Genomic DNA, 19,808 nt, shown 5'->3' on the forward strand with positions numbered 1-19,808 from the left:
TCAATAAGGAACTGAACTGAGATAAATCAAAATAACCAGGTTTAAATTAAGCTAAGAGTTTCCCCATAGGGGTTGGCATCGGTTTCACTAAATCAGTTTAAAATCACATCCTTAATTATGTTTTGAATATAGACAAGGACTCGGTCAGTATTATATAAATGCCCAGCATAATGTTAAGGGACCTCTACTGCTATAGGTGCCATTGTCAGACATAATGTTAAAATAGAATTATTGACCATTACTGGTAATAAGATACCATAGCACTTTTCGCAAGAGTATGGGCCCTGGTTTACTGGCCAAATTCCAACTCAAGTAATTACATTTTACTTACCCAATTGTTTCAGCCCTTAGCTGTTGTGCATTGTTGTGCACTGTTAAACAGAAGCCAAATTCCTTCCCAGAGTGGCTGCTTTAGTCATGGGTATTTAATTCCTAAATATTCTTTACCTACCTCACAGTGAAATGTGCTATAAAAGTGCACCACAGTATTTTATTATTAAGGCATTTGACATCAGGGGAACCAACAGTTCTGATAATCACATAGCATTTAAAAAACTCTCAGATTCCGATGCCAAGAGGTGATCAGATAAAGTAAAAGGAATTGGAATAACTCACTGTAAATCAGCAATATAATATAAAAGCTCCTAACAATTTCTAATCGCTCTCTTTCTCCCCAAGCCCCATCTCATCCTGTTGGCTAGTACTAGAGAAGAAGTGCTTGTGATAACTAGGAGCACAGAATGGCCTCAAGAACCAAATGTGTATATATATGTTCTTAAGGACAACGTTATAGTAAAGTTGCTAGAAAGGAAATCGTGTGGTTATTCCAAACAGGGAAGCAACATCTAAACAAATAAATATTGTTGCAACTTGCTGAGCCTTTACTGCTGAAGCCGCCACCGGGTCAGAAAGCCAGCGAGCCCGCAATCAGTACTCACCCCCCAGGTGAAACGGGATTTGACTGTCAACAAACCAAGCCCCTGCTGTCAGTCAGTGCCTCATTCAAGCCAATCAGCAAGACGGGGAGGCTGACTTGGGTGGGCGGTCTGCGCTGGAGGCAGCAGTGCTGAAAGTGAAGCTGGGGGACCCACAGTGCACAAACAGCTGAGACGCAGCAGCATGCAGCGGAGACAGGAGGTGGGGGGGAAGGAGGAGGAGGAGGGGTAAGGGACGGGGGAGGGGGGTTCCTGCTGCGGAGGCTGGCGGCGGGTGGGATCGCTGACTACAGGCAAGTCCTAACAACAACAAGAGCGAGCCTGCACCTTTATTCCCCCAAAGTTTGCAGCCGGGAGGACGAGAGAGCAAGCGGCAGGACTGCAGCAGCCGCGGGGAAATGCCTCTGAAGAAGCTTCCTCCAAAGGCTGGGCTGCGGCAGTGCTTCTGAAGCCAAATCTGGCCACATTCTTGCACGGGAATTAGGGGGGAGTGGATCAAGCGGATCTCTTCGGGGATTTGCCGTTCCTGCTCCCCTTTGCGGGCCGTGGAAGGACCCCCCCCTCTCCTCTCTCGGTCTGGGGTTATTAGCACTCATTCCGTGTTTCTTATTTTACCCTCTGTTTGAAGCTGCGTTGTGTATTGGCCCCCTGCACAGCTGGGCGCCCGCCGCGACGCAGTGTTTTCCGCTAATCTGAGCGACCACCCTCTGCTTGCTGGTTCTGCACAGCTGGGCGCCCGCGCCAGCTGTTTCTGCACCTCTGCACACCAGCAGCCAGCCCCGGCCTCTGGAGAGCCGAGGCAGTTCTACTCAGCACAGCTGTATGCCCGCCGCAGTTTCTGCACATCTGGATTCGCTGGAGTCTTGGGCCTTCCATGCGCTGCTGGTGCTGCCCTATATGTTTTACGTGGGCTTGTTCTTTGTCAATGTGCTGATTCTCTACTATGCCTTCCTGATGGAGTATATCGTCCTCAATGTAGGGATCGTGTTCCTGCCTGAAGACATGGACCAGGCTCTGGTGGATTTGGGGGTGCTCTCAGACCCTGGCTCGGTGCTCTATGACACGGACAGTGAGCTGGATGTGTTTGATGGGTATTTGGAATAACAAGCAAAAAGAGTGCAGAAAGTGACTATGGAATCCCCACACACACACACACGGCAAGAATTGGAGGGCTTCTGTTGTTCTTGGTAGCCATGGCTAAGGGATCACCAGACCCCTCTGCTGTCCTTACATCTGATTTCACTCAGCGCGGCATCGTGTGCCCAAAATGGCCCCACCAATGCAAGTGTCAGTGGGGGGCTGCTGCCTCTCGCTGAGGTGCCTAGGACCTGCCGCTGCTCATGGGATGGGAACTGGAGGCTGCGGCGGAGGCCCCGGTGGGGAGCTGGAGGCAGACACAGCGGGCCCTGCTGGGCTCCAAAGCGCTGTAAGTCATTTCTTCCAGCTTGGTCAGTATCCTCATCATCAGAACTTGCAGAACCGGAAGTTTAGGGGATCTGTCCCCAGCCCCCGTCACCCAGCGTACCATTCTGTTTCGTAGGAGGCTTAACCGAGTTCCGGAAACAGCCCCCTCCCCATAATCGCTGGCCTGGCACGTGTGGATAGGTATTGGCTAATTTTTTGCTCACGTTCATGTAAATACGCATTGGGCTGGGAGGAGGGCGCGATTTCGGGAGCGCAGTGTATATCTACTACTCAAGCACAGGTCTCCATTTGTTCCTGGTGCAAAGTCAGCCTGCAGGGAGTCCGAAAGGAAGGACGAGTTGGCTCTGCGAGGAGTTTACACTCCGATGCGACTGGGAGCTGGACGTAGATTAGAAAACAGGGAGAGCGTTTTAAAATTAAATCCTGCATCCCATGTGTGAGCTGGTGGCCTTTCCACACTACATCGATATGGTAGAGTCTGTAACTGTGCACCACTCGTGGGGATGAGATACTGCCCTCATCTGCAAGCGTGTGCAACCAACCCTAGTGACTTGAACTGAGGACAGAATTTGGCTCTGTCTAGATGGGTGATCTCTGTGTTGCTTCAAAACAGATCGTTTGACGCTAAACTCGGGGTAGTGGTTCACACTGAGCCGTCTGGCGTTCGTTTGGCAGCATGTCTTGTAATTGACATAATTCAAATACATATACACTCCTCTAATCAGATTTCAGAATGCAGCATTTAATTGTTTGGTTCCTGGCTCCAGCCTCTTCCAGTTTAACAGAGCAGCTCCTTTAGTTCACTGGCAAGGGAATACAGAATTGCAAAAACTGGTTCTAGTCTCAATACTGCTGTCCCCCACTGACTGGTATATATAGTATTGTCCTTAAAGGACTTATTTTTAGGTGCTGAACCCCTGAAGGGCCTATTGACTCAATTAGACTCAACAACTGTGATGATCAGGCCCCTAAAACTTCCTGGGCTCTGACCACAACTTATAACTCTGGCCTAGAAAGGCCACAGCAGTCAGTTAAAGACTCAGAAATTCTAGTTGGGGCAGGACAAATATTTTGAATCAGTACCCTTCTTTTAAAAAGCCTATTTGTATTCATCCTGGATAAATGTGAAACCTACACAATTAACTGTTATTTGCAACTAATACATGATTTCATATTAGTCAGCCATGAAGCATTTTAGGGGAGGGAAATCATTTAGTCAACTTAATTTATTCTAGTACTTGTGATTTATTCTAAACAATTGAAAATTGTAAGGAGTAAAGACAATTATGAAAGGTGCAGTATTTTAAAAAATATTGAAAAGTGATTCATTAAGAAACTCAGTCTTTTTAATCAGGAGTCCATGTGTGTAGTCAAATTAGCCAAACTTCTTATGTTAAAGAAAACAAACTTTAAAATGGAAACTTATTACCAAACGTACTAGCAGGATTTTGATCTAAACAATAGCATATGTAAATATATATATAAAAATGAGCATCTTTGCAGAAATATCAGTTGAGTTTCTTTAGCATTTACAAAGATAAAAAGGGGAAACTGCGACAGAATTTTTGAGGGGGAAAAGTTACATTCATAATAGCAGCCATGAAGGAATACTATACAAAATTCCCTATAAAACTAGTTTCAGAGTAGCAGCCGCGTTAGTCTGTATTCGCAAAAAAAAAAAAAAAGGAGGACTTGTGACACCTTAGAGACTAACCAATTTATTTGAGCATGAGCTTTCGTGAGCTACAGCTCACTTCATCGGATGCAGCTCACGAAAGCTTATGCTCAAATAAATTGGTTAGTCTCTAAGGTGCCACTAGTACTCCTTTTCTTTCTATAAAACTAGGTGTCTCTAAACAATTTACAAATATTAAAAACTATCTTTCATTATGTCTTTGTCTCTTACCAAAGAAGAAATTAATTTTGCCTGGTACAAGACTGAGCAATGAGTTCTGTATCATCTTCAGCAGTAATCTGATTACATTATGGAAGCAGAATTGGGCCTGGTCAGGAGACTTACATGGAAAAGTGCAGGAAGTATTGTTAGTGGTTCAGTGGATAGCATGTTTTTTGCTGAGTCAGCACAGAACAAATCGCACTAGTGGCCATCCATAATAATTAAGGGCTCAGTCCTGGTAAGTGCTCAGCTCTCTCTCCAGCTTCCACAAATGTCAATAGGAGGCAATCCTAAAAAGATCCCACACATTTTATTTTTGCTAGTTGTATACTGACCCAGGCCCAGCTTGTGTAATTATATTTTGCCATTCTATATTCCCCCTGAAGTTTAAGGTGCAGAAATTGTTCTTCATTTCCTTTCCAAGAAGCTGTGCAGTGTTACAGGAGCTGACTTTCAGTCCCCATCATTGGCAGCATTTAAGTGATGGATGAGTAACCCTTTTATATACAGGGTAAAATTATGTCCCCAGGTATTTGTACATAACTCCCACCAAAGCCAACAGTCTAGGAGGTGCATTGGGATCTTCGAGGAGGATGGATACTATGTAAAATGAAAAATGGTGTTATATAATCATATACCCCTCTGGTTCCATAAACGGGTTTGCAAAACCTCGCTGAATGCACTATGGGGCATAAAAGGAAGAAAAGGCAACAAGCTCACTGTTGCTCCTGCAGAAACCCCTCTGCATGTACTCAGAGCATCACCTATGGGAATTCTGTACAAGATAGTGCTGCTCACCTTATCAGCATTATCTCTTACCATGCTGTGAAACAAAAACACGCATGCATGAGGCTGAAGGGTGATTTCCTAGGAGGGATGACACAGGGAATTCTGAGCTCTACCTGGATCTTGAGTTACCTTGGGAGATCCATAGGTATAGGGAGCCAGTCCTCCTGCCTTGCCCCAGAAGCGTGTGGCACAGAACAATTCACAGAAAACTCAGCAAGATGAGGCACAGAGTTGCTATCAGAATTGACTAGTACATAGGCATTACCTTTTCCATTAAACATAAAATTATAACATGGTCCCAATCCTGATCTCATTGATGTGCATGGGAGTTTAATCAAGGTTTTCTGTGGGGCCAGGAACAGGGCCCATTGTGATTAACATATTATATTCTGGTTTTACGTTTTCATCCTTCTGCATCTTGCAAAACCACCTTTAAGGATTTCCCCTATTTTCTTTTCAATCCAGTTCCACTGCTCAAGCCCTCAGGTCAGCAGCACCATCTTCCTATGCAAGGAAGACTTTGTCAGATTGCTGCTAAAGCCTATCACAATCATTGCTTAATTGTTCTTTGAGTTCAGCATGGAGGCACATGAAGAACACTGCTCTTCCTCACAGTTTAAACTCATTGCCTCTGTCGCAAATGTTCCAGTCCAGAGATTTTTCTCTTAATTAATGGGCTTTTTTTTTAAACAGCTTGTCATCTTGCTTTTTTCCCTGCATTTTCCATATTATTATGTTTGTAGAGAGGAAAAAGTTTAAGAGCTGTATTAGACGGACTAGTGGTAACAAAGTGCAGTGTACATATAAAGCTTGGCAGCCTTCCTTTGTTTCCATCATCATTCTGTTCTTGTACAGATAAAAAGGAACCAGTTAGTGGCCAGTACTCATTTAAAATGAGGTCTTACAGAAAGTCTAGTTTTCCGATTGTGTGTCCTTGTCTAGACAGGAGAAAAATCTCTTATACAGCACTTGGTCAGGACACCTGCTTTCTAGGGATGTTTTAAGCTGAATTCCAGAGGATGATAAAGTGCTGCTTAATCAGAACATTGTTAGTATAAATCCTACTTAATGGAGATGAATTTAGCCTGTGCCAAGTGGTTAAATGGTGTTTAACATGGTGTGGCATTCTAAATCCGGGTCATTTAATACAGAAGTATAAACCAGAGATATAAAATTAAGTAATTTAGCATTCTTTTAAAATCTGTAATATTTTATTTAATTTTAAGTGTTTCCAGATTTTGTTCTCCCTTGGGACAGTAGTCTTAGGGCTTCCCAGTTAAAGGCCTAATGCTGCAGCCAATATTCATGAAAAACTCCCATTAGCTTCAGAGGGAGTGTGATGGGATTCCGTCACCGCTCACGGTGCCTCTCCCTGGCCATTCTGGGGGTCAGCTCTGCCAAGTGCTTCACCCTCCTCAGCAGTCTCTACCCACCTTCTTCTCTGGAGCCTGTCTCTCCCTCTTGGAGTGGCAGCTTCCTGTTTGTGGCTTGGCCCTCCAGCCAGGTCACTAAGTTCCTCCCCTTTGGGTAAAGTCATAGTCCTTGTGGATCAGCTGTCCAGCTGACATCTCCAACTCTCTGTGTCAGGGGAACCCAAGCCCACCCTCTGCCCTGGGTTCTGGCCAAGGGACCCCATCACATGCAGCCAAGGCCTGTACTGTGCTAGGCCTTGCTGCTGTTTCCCTAGTCTTCTTCCTACATCACTGGCTCCCCTCTCTCTTTGGGTTTGCCAGCCCATTCTCCTTCCCCTCAGAGGGGCAACTATGGTCTCCTTGCTACTTGCAGCTCCTGGGCTTTTTACAGGCTCCTCTTGTTCCAGCTCAGCTGCGACTGCCTCTAATTAGTGGCCTCCTTGTAGCCTATAGCTCTCCCCTACTGGACACTTAATTGGTCAGGTAGGCTTCCCTGGCCTAATTTACCCTCTCAGGGGCTGATGTGGCAAATACACCCTATCACAGGAGTTACAGACTTTTATGGACTGCAGAAGTGGGGCCTTAGAGGAGTCTACTACACTTGATTTATTTGGAGAACTCTGACTTTTCTATATCCTCTCATGTAGGTGGCAGGGCTTGGGAGTTACAGCACTAAACACCTTGAAAAAGCTTCCTGTCCTATTTAAATAGAATGCATATTTTAAGAATCCTGTCTACGTAAACTGAATTGCAACTGCAATTGCTCGGTGTCATCTGTTATTTTAGGTTGAGTGTTCTGAGCTCTGTGATGTACTTGAGGTCTACTGGAATGTGATTGTGTAACTGCTCTTCTCTTTGTACATCCCTGAAAATTAAATGTGACTCATCATGAGGTTATCAAAGTCAGCAAAAATATTTAATAGAAAAATAATGTATTTAATACTTTATATACAATAACAGCATAATAAGAAAATTTTAGTATCACTGGATTATTATTAATTCCTTTTTATGAGCAAAGTCCTGCGTTCAGAAATCTGAAATGCAACATTTTAGTTGCATACCAGTTTTTAAATCCCAAATCAGGGTCAAAGGAATAGCTTAGTTCGCTCCTACTTCAATTTGGGATTACAAATGTTAATCATTAGCACTAAATGTTACATTTATGAAAGCCAAGAGATTTTTTATTATTTGTACACAGCTGTGTAAATTGAAAGCTTGTTATAACGTCATTAGTTTAATGTTAAGGATAAGACCTCTGGGTTCTGTTCCACATTCTCCCATGGACTCTGCCCCGTCTGTAAATGGGACTGCCTATGCAATTATTTTAAGATCCTTTAAATAGCAGTGCTATACACACACAAAGTGCCTACTAAAAATAAGTGCCCTGTTTATATGAGGCAATGTGGTTCAGTGGACAAGGCATTGGATAGGGAATTAGAAGAGCTAGGCCCTCACTCTGCCCCTGACGTACTGTGTGAACATGGTCACTTCACTTACTTGGGCCTGAGTTTCCCCTAAGTGTAAAACAGGCACACTAGGTGAGAAGGTGGGGCAGGAGGGTGTAACCATTCCCACTGACAGCATCAAAACTCTTCTCTCTTTGGTTCCCGTCGATCAGCTCAGCAGCGCCAGTGGGGCCGAAGGAAGCCCTTCCTCTGCTTTCTGGCTTGTATCAGCTTCAGAGATTCCTTCATCTTTACATGTTTTAGCTTTATGTCATTCTACACGACGTCTGTCCAGTGGATTCTTGATCTTCCTCTCTTTCTAGTTCCTCGCTCACTCTGGTATGTATAGCTGCGTGTGATATCCTTTCCAGGTCCATTCTTGACACAGGTCTGATCCATCACAGTCGTCTTTCCTGAAGCTCCCGTAACAGCATTATTTCTTGCCCTAGCCATTTTTTTGTCACTTCATTTTTTATTTTCTGCTGTCTTGAATCTCTCAATATTCCTATTAGCTAATTCACTTGTGCAGTCAATATCTTTAGTTCCTTGGCTTTCCTCATATGCCAGCATTACAACCTGTATAGCTTTATCAGCATGGCAGTTCTCTCAAATATGCTGATTTTCATTTTAAGCAAAATGTCTTTAGCCTTCCAGAGCTTGCAGTTTTCTGAATGCTGCAGCACCTAATCTGAGTCTTCTTTTTATGTGATCTTCACCATTCTCATTCTTCCATACTAGTTCTCCAACGTGCATGCATCTGCAGACACGGTGAGTAGGTAACCAGCCAGACAATGGTCTCCTCTCAGGGCGAAGCTTCAAAAGGTTGGGTCTTTGCATGACCGGAGGTGGTAATTTGCATTCCCCTCCCCACAGATATTTCCTAGGCATTCCACTTAACTTTGTTTGTCTGACACATTGTTTAAAAGAGTCCTGTGAAGGTCATAACACTTCCCAAGGTTTACCTTTGCCCCCAGAGATTACATACAACCCCACACTTATACATAAACTTTGCATTTTTAATACAAAATGGACACCAAAGATACTTAAACTTAATTCAACAAGGTTTGTGCAGGATATTACAGAAATTGCCATATCTGTCACACTCTAGTCTAATTGGCATTTCCTACCATCAGTGGTAACAGCAGGCTTTAAGAGCAATAGTTGAGAATTTTAGAGCCGTGTAAGTGATTTGGAGGCCCAATTCCCATTATAATTTATTATAATGAAAGGGAATTAGTGTTCAGATCCCTTAGCTTTGAAAATCTTAGCCAAAATATAGCCCATATAGAGATACTATTCAATTTCAGCTCAAGCTACTAGGAATTCTGCCCTAGGTAGAACCTGAAGACAAAGTCTTGGCTAACTGAACTGGATTGACCCCTCAAGGACAGTAGCTACAGCCCGTCAAACATCTCCATGCACTGGTTTGACACCTGGTCCCAAGACATTTTCTAGAACGAGCACATTCAGTTGCATATTGCAGGAATGGAGGCAAATGTTTTATGAGCTTTCCAAAAGTTACTGTTAATGTGAGTCAAAGGTAAATGAGGCAGAGGAAATAAATGAAGATTGAGTTTAGGATCAAAAATGCTTGAGCCCGGAGCGTTTTCATCTATTAAAAAGCACCAGAGCACAAGTGATTTTAAAAGCAAACTTATTTAAGGAATTTTCATATTTATTGTGTTAGAGTCCTTTGCTAAGCAAATACACTCTAAGTCACCAGCTCACTTTAATGAGAGGGGACAAGTGCCATTTAGCATGGTATAATAGCCATATTGTCAAAGGAATAAAGGAATGAATCCAATCTAATCCTTCACAGAAAAAGGCATCATTTCTTTAGGAGAAAGGACTATATTAATATTCCCTTTCAGATGGCAATCAGTAGTTCTAAACTTGAAGAAACGAGTCATGTGTTTACAGACGCTTAGCCTGTTGATTTGGGCAGCTTAGATCTCTTGCCTCTATCGCCACACAAGGGTGTTGAAACTTCATAGCAATGGAGGGTTTATTTGGGAAACCCAGAGTCCCAATCAAGCAAGCACTGCCCAGAGATGGCTACATTTTTCTGTTAATCTATGCTAATTATAAGCTCCCTTTCTCCTCACAGGCATAGAAGTTTAGGTATGTTGTCTGCCACCTCCTTTAAAGAAGGTAGGTGAGAGTTTTCCATGGTCTCCTTTGAGGCTATCCAGCTGTGTGCAATGGACAGTCTATTTCTCCTTTTCATTCTTACTGTTACATAGAGTACTGTGTTAAACACTAAACAAGCAGTTTAAACAAACTAGCAGTTGTGTTAAGTCTGTAGAGAAACACAATTCAAGTTTTGGAAATCTGTGGAGAGCCTAATCTGGGAAGGTCAATTTCTTTTTTCTCTGTCAGTATCAGCTAAAAACTGGTCAGAATTTAGCCTTTCAAATTTACAAACCATGCTCTTTTCACGTGGCCAGTTAAGTGCATTTTTCTCCTAAGGTTTTGTTAAGAGATTAACCATTCTGTCAAAGATCCCAAATAGATCTTAACAAATAAAAATTCTACCATCTGGTGGATGTTGAGAGGTTTAAAAATCTGACCTTACCAAAATGAAACTGCCAAACTGACAGGAAGAGGCTGCATGGTGGTCTGAACAGACAGGAAGAGGCTGCATGGTGGTATGCCCAATTCTAAGCTCTCCCTTTCTTTCAGGATTATATCAGGAATTAGAAGGAATACAGTGCTGGATACAAAATAAAGACACATCATTTCCTCTGCATTGTTATGACCTGGAAGGAACAGCAACTTCAAAGACAGAATTAGCAAAAAGAGCATGACTTATTTATTTTTAATATATTGGTGTTATGCTTTCGCAGCTGAACTATTATATGCTTGCTGGTGTTTTTATAGCAAGTAGGATGACTGCATTTATAAGATCTCAACAAGATTTGCCCCCTTTTGTTTTCCATCACTAAAGTTTAGGTTCAAATTACATTTGAAGGATAGATTATTTTTTAAACAATTGAATAGAGAGGCAAGACTCGAATATGCTGGTCAATTCTATCATTCACACACCATTTAATATCTGCTACTATAAATTACTAACTTGGTCTAGCGGCCTATAGCTATATTTGAAACATTCGTGAGGCAGCCGTCTTGTGTGCTTTGGTAGTATAACTGCACAGGCTCAAACAAATTTTGCTCTGTTATGTCTAGGCCAACTCACTGGAGTTGCACAAAAGTAAAAAAGAAGAGTTTGCTCCATATATAGCATGCTAAAAAAAAAATCCCTATATTCTCTATAAAAAGAAAAGGAGTACTTGTGGCACCTTAGAGACCAACCCATTTATTTGAGCATAAGCTTTTGTGAGCTACAGCTCACTTCATCGGATGCATTCAGTGGAAGTGAGCTGTAGCTCAAGAAAGCTTATGCTCAAATAAATTGGTTAGTCTCTAAGGTGCCACAAGTCCTCCTTTCCTTTTTTGCGAATACAGACTAACATGGCTGCTACTCTGAAACCTATATTCTCTATAGTGCAGCAAAAATGTTCAGTTCAGCCTGGAAAATATCACTAAACAGATAAACATTGACGAATTAAACTCTTTATTAAAACTTATTCCATCTATTCTTTGTCCTTGGTTTAAATAGCAAGGTTATAAAGAGTGTTTGATGACTGTAATAGGACTTTATAGATCTCTTCAGTAAGGCTACGATTTTGTCATGTAGGTCGTGGAAATCACGGAATCCGTGACTTCCAGAGACCTCCATGACTTCAGCCCTGAAGCACTGCAGGCAGTGGGGGGACCCTGCAGCTCCCGGCCACTGTGGGCAGTGGGGGGGACACACTCTGATTGCAGCTCCTGGCCGCCGAGGGTAGTGTGCTCTGCAGGCAGCGGGCAGCCTGGGGACCCCTCAGCTGCCCCACTGCTGCAGGCAGTGGGGGACTTCAGAGCCCCAGCAGTGGTAGGTGCTGGGGCCTTCTCCCTCCCCATTTTGTCACGGACATTTTTAGGCATGGGCTTCTGTGAATTTTTCTTTATTACCTGTGACCTGTCCATGACTTTTACTAAAAATATCAGTGACAAAATCTTAGCCTTACTCTTCAGTAGTGTTTCTCTTTAACTCATTCCTATGGCAGACAAACTCGGTAGAGAAATACCGCATTAGACAAAAGACATGCTTCCTAGTACTGCTTTTCCATCTCCTGTGAGTGTGAAATATAATTCCTTCTAATTGATGATCAGGTGGGTTAAGATTCCTTCACAAGGAAATCCTCTCTCCCAAACTCATCTGGCGATCTCCATGAAAGGAGAAGACTTGTCCCCTAGCAGGTTGCTCTACAGAGTCTATTCCAGCCTAATGGCTGACGTAGTTTCCAGAGTCCTAAAATCCCCCTCTCTGCTGGCAGAGGATCTGCCTAGCAGTGGATCCTTTAGCCTGACATTCTATGCATCCATACACCTTCGCACACAGCCATACAAAGACTCCAATCCCCTATAGAGCTGGGCTCCATGCTATACCATCCCATACAGTTGGTTTTTTAAAAAATCCTTCATCCATTACTATATCATCTCAGTATCTGACCAACTCCTTGCCTCCAACGGAATCATACCAGGTGAGGGCAGGATTAACCTCTAGCTATGGTACTGAATCCCCTTTGATAGTTTTCTTGCACATTTGCCTAACAAAGGCAGGTTAGGTCAGGTGGAATAAATTAGGAGAAGGTGAAGCAAGATTGGTGCATGACTTACTGATGTATTTATTTTTGTCACCAAAACCAGGCAGTTTGTCCTGCAATATTACTGATCCCCATAACAGTTTCTTGGCAGGTCCAGCGATTCTAAAAAAAGAGAAGGACAAACTGAAGTTAGAGGTTATGTGAAATATAGGTAAATTGTAATTAAATCATTATAATACAGTCAATGATAATGATCAGATTAATTGTGTCTGTTTAATAACATTTACCCTAGACAGGAGATCAACATAAGTTCCTAAATAAAGAAAAGGAAGGTAATGAGATCATGCCTAATATGAGATGAACTGCCTTGTGTACCTCATGGCTGGATCACCAGGCCCTTAGGGTCACCCCTTTGTAATGATGATCCACACTCCATTCCAAATCACTTTTTAAACGTCCTTTGTCCCAAGTCCCTTCCCAGGCATTTTATTGTGGGGAGGAAGGCAGATGGAAGGGAACAAACAGGCTCTAGGTTGGGGTATGGTAACTGTTATGTTGGGTTTACCACTTTTGGGCATCTTGGAGAGATGGGACCTGTACTCTGACTGTCTAGAAGACAGAATCAGGAGCTGAGGTAACTGTGAGCACCCAGTTGCAGGCAGAGATATTTTGATTCCTTTCCCAAGCTGTTCTGGAAAGTTGTATGTAGAGGCCACTTGTGGGCACAGGGAAAGCCAAACACCAGAAGTACCAGGTTTGGTTACAGCCCCACTTACCAGAGCAAAGCTATTATCTCTGGGGACTCTTACTCCCTCAGTCTTGATCAAAATTAAGCAAATGCGTAGCAGTCAGAGAGAAAAATGAAAAGATGGGATTTTCAAAGAGTCATGCTTGAAAAGAGCTGCTCTCTGACAAAACCAGCCTACTCTTGCAAGGTAGACTTAATGGCCCATAAAAGAAAGGTACACACATGAATAGGTTTTTGCATGCAGTTGTGAGCAGGGACTTTTCCTAACGCACTGTACAAATAAAGTCCATATGTTATATGAAGTCCAGAATTATTCCCCCAGCAGGTTTGGTTTTATTAACAAAGAAATAGCAATAAGATAATAAATATTAGATCAAAGCCCCTCCATCTGCTTGGTGATCCTCTCTCAGTATGGTTTTTTTCCACACTAGAGGCCCTCCCTTCCTAGCAAGCTACTTACCACCTCACTTATATCCAGATGATGGAAGTCACCTGCTTCGGTGAGTCAGCAGAACTCATATAACACTTTCCCATCAGGATCAACACCTGCTAACAGAATAGGGTTGTTTTAGATAAACATTGCCAGCCTGTTACAACAATGCTACCAGTCTTGAGAGGTGAACATAAGGACAATATTTGTTTAGGTAACAGTTACTTATATACTAGTGAAACTACCAGTATGAGAAGTGGATATATTGTGTCAGATAAATGCTGGATTATCTCAATTTGATAATCTGCTTTCTCTATCTCTATTGACATCACAAAATCAATACATTCTGCTAACTGAGCTTATGTTTGCAAATTGTGGAGCAATATCAAAGTCACTGATAAGTAAGCTATAAATCCTTCTCTCAAGCTTTGAAAAATTACCTTTCCAATCACAGTCTGAAGAGTTCAGGACAGCTATTCATGCATTTTGAATGGCTAATTCCTACACACATTACGATGTACAATATGTTGTATTAGAAAAAGGGTTTGTGAATGTACGCTCTCATTTTCTTACACTCATGGACCCTGAAGTTTAAAACATGAGATTTTGAAGATGACAAAGGTAAATTCATTTCTTTACCCACATCAGAAAAAAAAAATCCCAAATGTCTAGAAAAGAATGGTAAGCGTCCAGTTTCATTGTCCCGGTGCTCTTTCTCCAAAATGAGAAAAATACTAAGCAATTGAATCTTTTCACTTTCAGGTTCTTCCCACTGCACCTTTGGAGCTCTGAAAACAATTTATTGTAGCGGTTCTATTAGTCTTAAGTTTTATAGACGCTTGTTTTCATTTAATTTAAATTTAATTTGGGGGCCATATTCAAGTTGATAGTGTTTATGAGGGCCTGATCCTGAAATCCCTTATTGCATGTGAGTAGCTCCTTGACGTCCATGGCATTATTTTGGTGTTGTAGGCTTAGGCCTTGAATTAGCATTGGTATGTAAAGTTATACAGCACCTCAATTTTGTTCTCCTCTGTTTACAATGAAAAGGGCATTTTCCTGTTATTATTACTGTATTTTAAGGAGGCAGATATGTTTTGAGATCACTTAAAAATCATAGCTAAAGACAGTAGTTTATACATCTGCATTTCTAATATACAGAATGCCTCATTTAGCATATTAGGAGAAAAGCTGCCACAGAAGTGCTGTAGTCATAGTTGTTAGGGTCAGGACAGTGTGTCGCCGCAGGATTACACAGCAATTCTCTGGAAAGAGATCCCGATAGCCTGCCAAATGTAGGGATTTCTTTTTAAAAAGGAAATCTGCTATTGAGGTCTGCAGTACTTAGCCATCCATTATGATGTGCTAATCTAAAAACAATCTGTTAGACACCCAGGATGAGACCTATGTGGGGAGTAGTTACCCCACATCTGCCAAATTTGGGGTTCTTTCACTTTCCTCTGAAGCATCTGGCACAGGCTATTGTGAGACAGGATACTAGACTAGATGGATCTAGGATCTAATCCATTCTGGCAATTCCAAATTAGGCAGAACAGGGATCCAAACCATATCAGCACTCTATCACCAGGTTATTGGCTATTCTGGGTAGTGTATGTGTGTCTCCCTTCCCCTCCCCCCTTGTTTTGATCAGAAATTCCATCCTGGATCTGAGAAACCTTCCCAACAAAAGGTAGGACAAATCTCACCCTTTCCCGTGAAATGTTTCGGTTTTGATGCATCAGCATTTTCCAGTGAAAAACCATTTAATCCAAAAATTCCCACCCCACTCTACTCCCTAACCCCTACTCCTTTGTAGTCTTCCTGTGTCCAGGTATTACTGCTAAAGAATGATGGCTATTGAAGATGCAGGGCAACTGTTAGCTATGATCAAACCCCAGCAACAATGAATTTTAGTGCATAAAGGAAGTTTGATTACATGCATGTAACAAACACTTATGAAAGTTGTCAAAGAAAACTCTAGCTGCTTCAAACAGCAGTGAAAACTATGAACAGCACACAGATTTGGCCCACTTTTGCTCAAGCACTTTGGGGCAAGGACTGTCTGAACTTTGTGTATTATACTGTGGTGACCACATTGGCAGCAGCAAACTATTTTTGTCTAAAGAAAACTTTTGTTTGTGAATTTACATTGCGTCTCAGGAGAGATTTCCAAGTCAGTTTAAAATGAGAATAGCACTGTGCTTCTTTTCCGATGAATTTTGGACATGCATAAGTGTTAGATTTATCTGCAGGGCTAATCCAGCCCACTGTTGCATTGACTTCAGTGAAAGAGTGATTTCAGACCTTTACTTGTTTTGGAATTTAACTGGCCTAGGCGTCACTACGAACAGTCTCAACCTTAAACACATATAAGTAGCATTGTCCTCAAAACTGTCTAGTTTGAAATTTTTGCATGCTATTCTTCACCACTTAGTGCCTCTTTGGTTAAACAAAAACCACTGGGGAGTCAAGGACTAATGAGCTAGTGTTATTGTAATAATCTGGTTTTCTTTCAAATAGGTTTGTTGCACACTTGAAAATGTTCCAGGACAGGAATCATGGAACACGAAACTGTGGCCTTGAATGTTCAAAACTAAAAGGAATGTACAGGAGACAAAACGGGCGAGACAATGTGAAGTGGCAGCATCAGAATGTTTCAGCTGTGACTTTTCCCCAGGATTGTTGGATCAGGGTTGTTACACTAACTGCAGTGATTCATATGCATCACCGGGCCTCCTTAGGACATGGCCTTCATGGACATTTTAAAAAGTGGTCTCTCCATACTTTAAACAAAGCTTTTACTCAGATTTGATAAACTTTTGAATAAATATGTTACCCAAATGGGCAATCTGTATTACTGTTTATGAAGTTCAAATCAGGTCACATGTTGAAAACTTTCCTGGCTGTTAGTTCAGAAGGTCAGTTCTGCTGTTGGAATAGAGCCTAAAACCACTACAAATTAAATTTGGTTCAGAACAGTATTACAGAAAGGGATTGTTTTGTAAGGTGTGGGTATTTTTTGTTTGTTTTGTTTTTAATTTTGTGAGTCTTGTATTAGGGCAGCAAGAGAGAATCCAGTATAAATCTGGAGGATTAATTAGCTAACAGGATACTTTGCACATTGTTTAAATTCAAGTTCTTATGTACACATGTAAAAGCAATACATTGAAGACTGACCTTGTTCAATTAAAAAGTATGCAAATCAGTTTGTCGGGGGGTCATTCTGGTTTCATTTACACAAAGGAATTTAGTGTACTTTCTCGAAATCAAACTTTCCTAAGCCACTTCCATGTTCTATATAGTCTTTAGCTACTAAAACCTAGATTTTATGGAAGAGAAAGATACCTGAAATACAAATAGCATTTAGAGCTTTTGCATTAACAACTACTTTAAAAAACATCCTTCCTGAACTGAAATCGCAGGAATGATGCAGGTCCTGACTGAAATGCATTAGCAAAGCTGTGAGAGGAAGACTCTTTAGCAAAGGCATGTGTTATTCCTACATGGCCCTGCAGTTCGGACTACAGGGATGTGAACTGTAGTGTACCCTAGCATGCTGTGCTGTAGCGCCCCCATTTGGACACCGCTTGTGCAAACTAAAAGGGACACAGTTTGGGTTAATTTAGGGCTTGTCTACATGACCCTGCAGTGTGGACTACAGGGGCATGAGTTGCAGCGCACACCAGACTGTTGCATCGTAACTGCCCCATGCAAATCCTGCTAGTGCAAACTACAAGGTACCTAGTTCACGTTAACGTAATCCCCTTTCCAACAGGACCACCTTAATGTGAGCTAGCTAGCGCATGCTGCAGTTCACACCCCTGTAGTCCGAACTGCCGGGCCATGCAAACAAGCCCTTTTATTCTAATGAGGGCTGAAAGCTGAACAGTTTCATTTCCCCAAAATAAAGCTGGCTAGATTGTCGGGCTCAACGGGTAGTTATCAATGGTTCCATGTCTAGTTGGCAGCCGGTATCAAGTGGAGTGCCCCAAGGGTCGGTCCTGGGGCCGGTTTTGTTCAATATCTTCATAAATGATCTGGAGGATGGTGTGCATTGCACTCTCAGCAAATTTGCGGATGATACTAAACTGGGAGGAGTGGTAGATACGCTGGAGGGGAGGGATAGGATACAGAAGGACCTAGACAAATTGGAGGATTGGGCCAAAAGAAATCTGATGAGGTTCAATAAGGATAAGTGCAGGGTCCTGCACTTAGGACGGAAGAACCCAATGCACAGCTACAGACTAGGGACCGAATGGCTAGGCAGCAGTTCTGCGGAAAAGGACCTAGGGGTGACAGTGGACGAGAAGCTGGATATGAGTCAGCAGTGTGCCCTTGTTGCCAAGAAGGCCAATGGCATTTTGGGATGTATAAGTAGGGGCATAGCGAGCAGATCGAGGGACGTGATCGTTCCCCTCTATTCGACATTGGTGAGGCCTCATCTGGAGTACTGTGTCAAGTTTTGGGCCCCACACTTCAAGAAGGATGTGGATAAATTGGAGCGAGTCCAGCGAAGGGCAACAAAAATGATTAGGGGTCTGGAACACATGACTTATGAGGAGAGGCTAAGGGAGCTGGGATTGTTTAGCCTGCAGAAGAGAAGAATGAGGGGGGATTTGATAGCTGCTTTCAACTACCTGAAAGGGGGTTCCAAAGAGGATGGCTCTAGACTGTTCTCAATGGTAGCAGATGACAGAACGAGGAGTAATGGTCTCAAGTTGCAGTGGGGGAGGTTTAGATTGGATATTAGGAAAAACTTTTTCACTAAGAGGGTGGTGAAACACTGGAATGCGTTACCTAGGGAGGTGGTAGAATCTCCTTCCTTAGAGGTTTTTAAGGTCAGGCTTGACAAAGCCCTGGCTGGGATGATTTAACTGGGATTTGGTCCTGCTTCGAGCAGGGGGTTGGACTAGATGACCTTCTGGGGTCCCTTCCAACCCTTATATTCTATGATTCTATGAGTAATAGCAAAATCAGCCCCTAAACCAGGTTGATGTACTGCAAGAGCATTGCTACTATAACAGAATTGACCTCTTTTTTTCAGACTTCCTATGTGCTATTGCTATTAGAAGTGATAATATTTCTTTCCTCAGCAGGCAGCCAAGTGTGCATTTTCTTTGCACCCATCTCAGTTTTTCAAAGCCAGTCAGGACCATGTAGGCTGATACTACGGTTCCCCATGAACCAATCAGCATGCTTGTTGAAGGCCGGTTTTCCCCTGCCCTGGGCGCGCTTGCACTTCCATCACATATTTCAACTCTCCAGCAAAGTGAAGCAATAGGTCACTCCCAGTTCCCAATCTTCTGTGCCGTAAACAAAGCTTTCAAGGCTAGTGACTGAACCTGCAAGAGGCAGAGTAAGTCAGCCAAGCTGCTCAGCACTTCACAGGCGTGGGTCCTTGCTGGGGACAGGGTGACTGAGTGCTGAGAGCTGTGTTCTTTGCTAGACAGTCCCTGACTTGTCAGATCTCAGGCAAATCACTTCGGCCAAAATGTTCAACAGTGGAGACCTCGATTTAGGCAACTACTCTGTATGTAGGCACTGATATAAAGGGGGCCACATTTTAGAATTGCTGAGCTCTAGCTCAAATGTCCATTCAATGGCAGTCTAAACACAGAAAGTATTGAATCAGTTCAATCTTTTGTTAGGTTTGAGAATGATGTATCTGCTGCTTATGTACCTCCTACTTACCACAAAGGTTCCAGCAGTCACAAAAAGCCGATGGCCATACATCTAAGAAATGTATTTTCATGGAACACCAAAGACGGGTCCATGCTTCTTGACCCCATTCTTGGCAGATAACCCTGACACCACTTTAAGATGCAGTCTCTGGGTGAGTGTTTCATTGATGGTAAAGCCAGGGGAAAACCTATTAGCTTATCTCGTCCAGCCTTTTGCCAGTTCGTGATTGTTCCCTACAGTGGATTTAGACCCAGATCTTTAAAGGACTTTAGCCATTGCTCAGCTTTCCATTGGCTGAGGCGATGGAAGTCCTGAGCCTGACATTACAACTGGGAATCAACAGCTAATTGAGTAACTTTTAAACAGAACATCAAAACTATTTAGCAAATGAAAGAG

General features: G+C 42.6%; 1 protein-coding gene across 2 annotated transcripts; it reads left to right on the plus strand.

The window, feature by feature from the left end:
• The first annotated feature begins 1,177 nt into the window (after positions 1-1,177).
• On the plus strand, positions 1,178-16,935 carry DEXI (Dexi homolog). Of its 2 annotated transcripts, none has more exons than XM_048865587.2 (2): positions 1,178-2,540; positions 16,251-16,935. In XM_048865587.2, exon 1 carries the CDS (start codon positions 1,758-1,760, stop codon positions 2,037-2,039), a length of 282 nt encoding a protein of 93 aa, XP_048721544.1. In that variant the 5' UTR covers positions 1,178-1,757; the 3' UTR covers positions 2,040-2,540; positions 16,251-16,935. The 2 variants fall into 2 exon arrangements, with proteins under 2 accessions (XP_048721544.1, XP_074988877.1); XM_075132776.1 differs by having other exon boundaries at positions 1,178-2,383.
• Positions 16,936-19,808: the final 2,873 nt, after the last annotated feature.

This window comes from Caretta caretta, chromosome 10 (assembly GCF_965140235.1).
Source record: "Caretta caretta isolate rCarCar2 chromosome 10, rCarCar1.hap1, whole genome shotgun sequence".
NCBI lineage: Eukaryota > Metazoa > Chordata > Testudines > Cheloniidae > Caretta > Caretta caretta.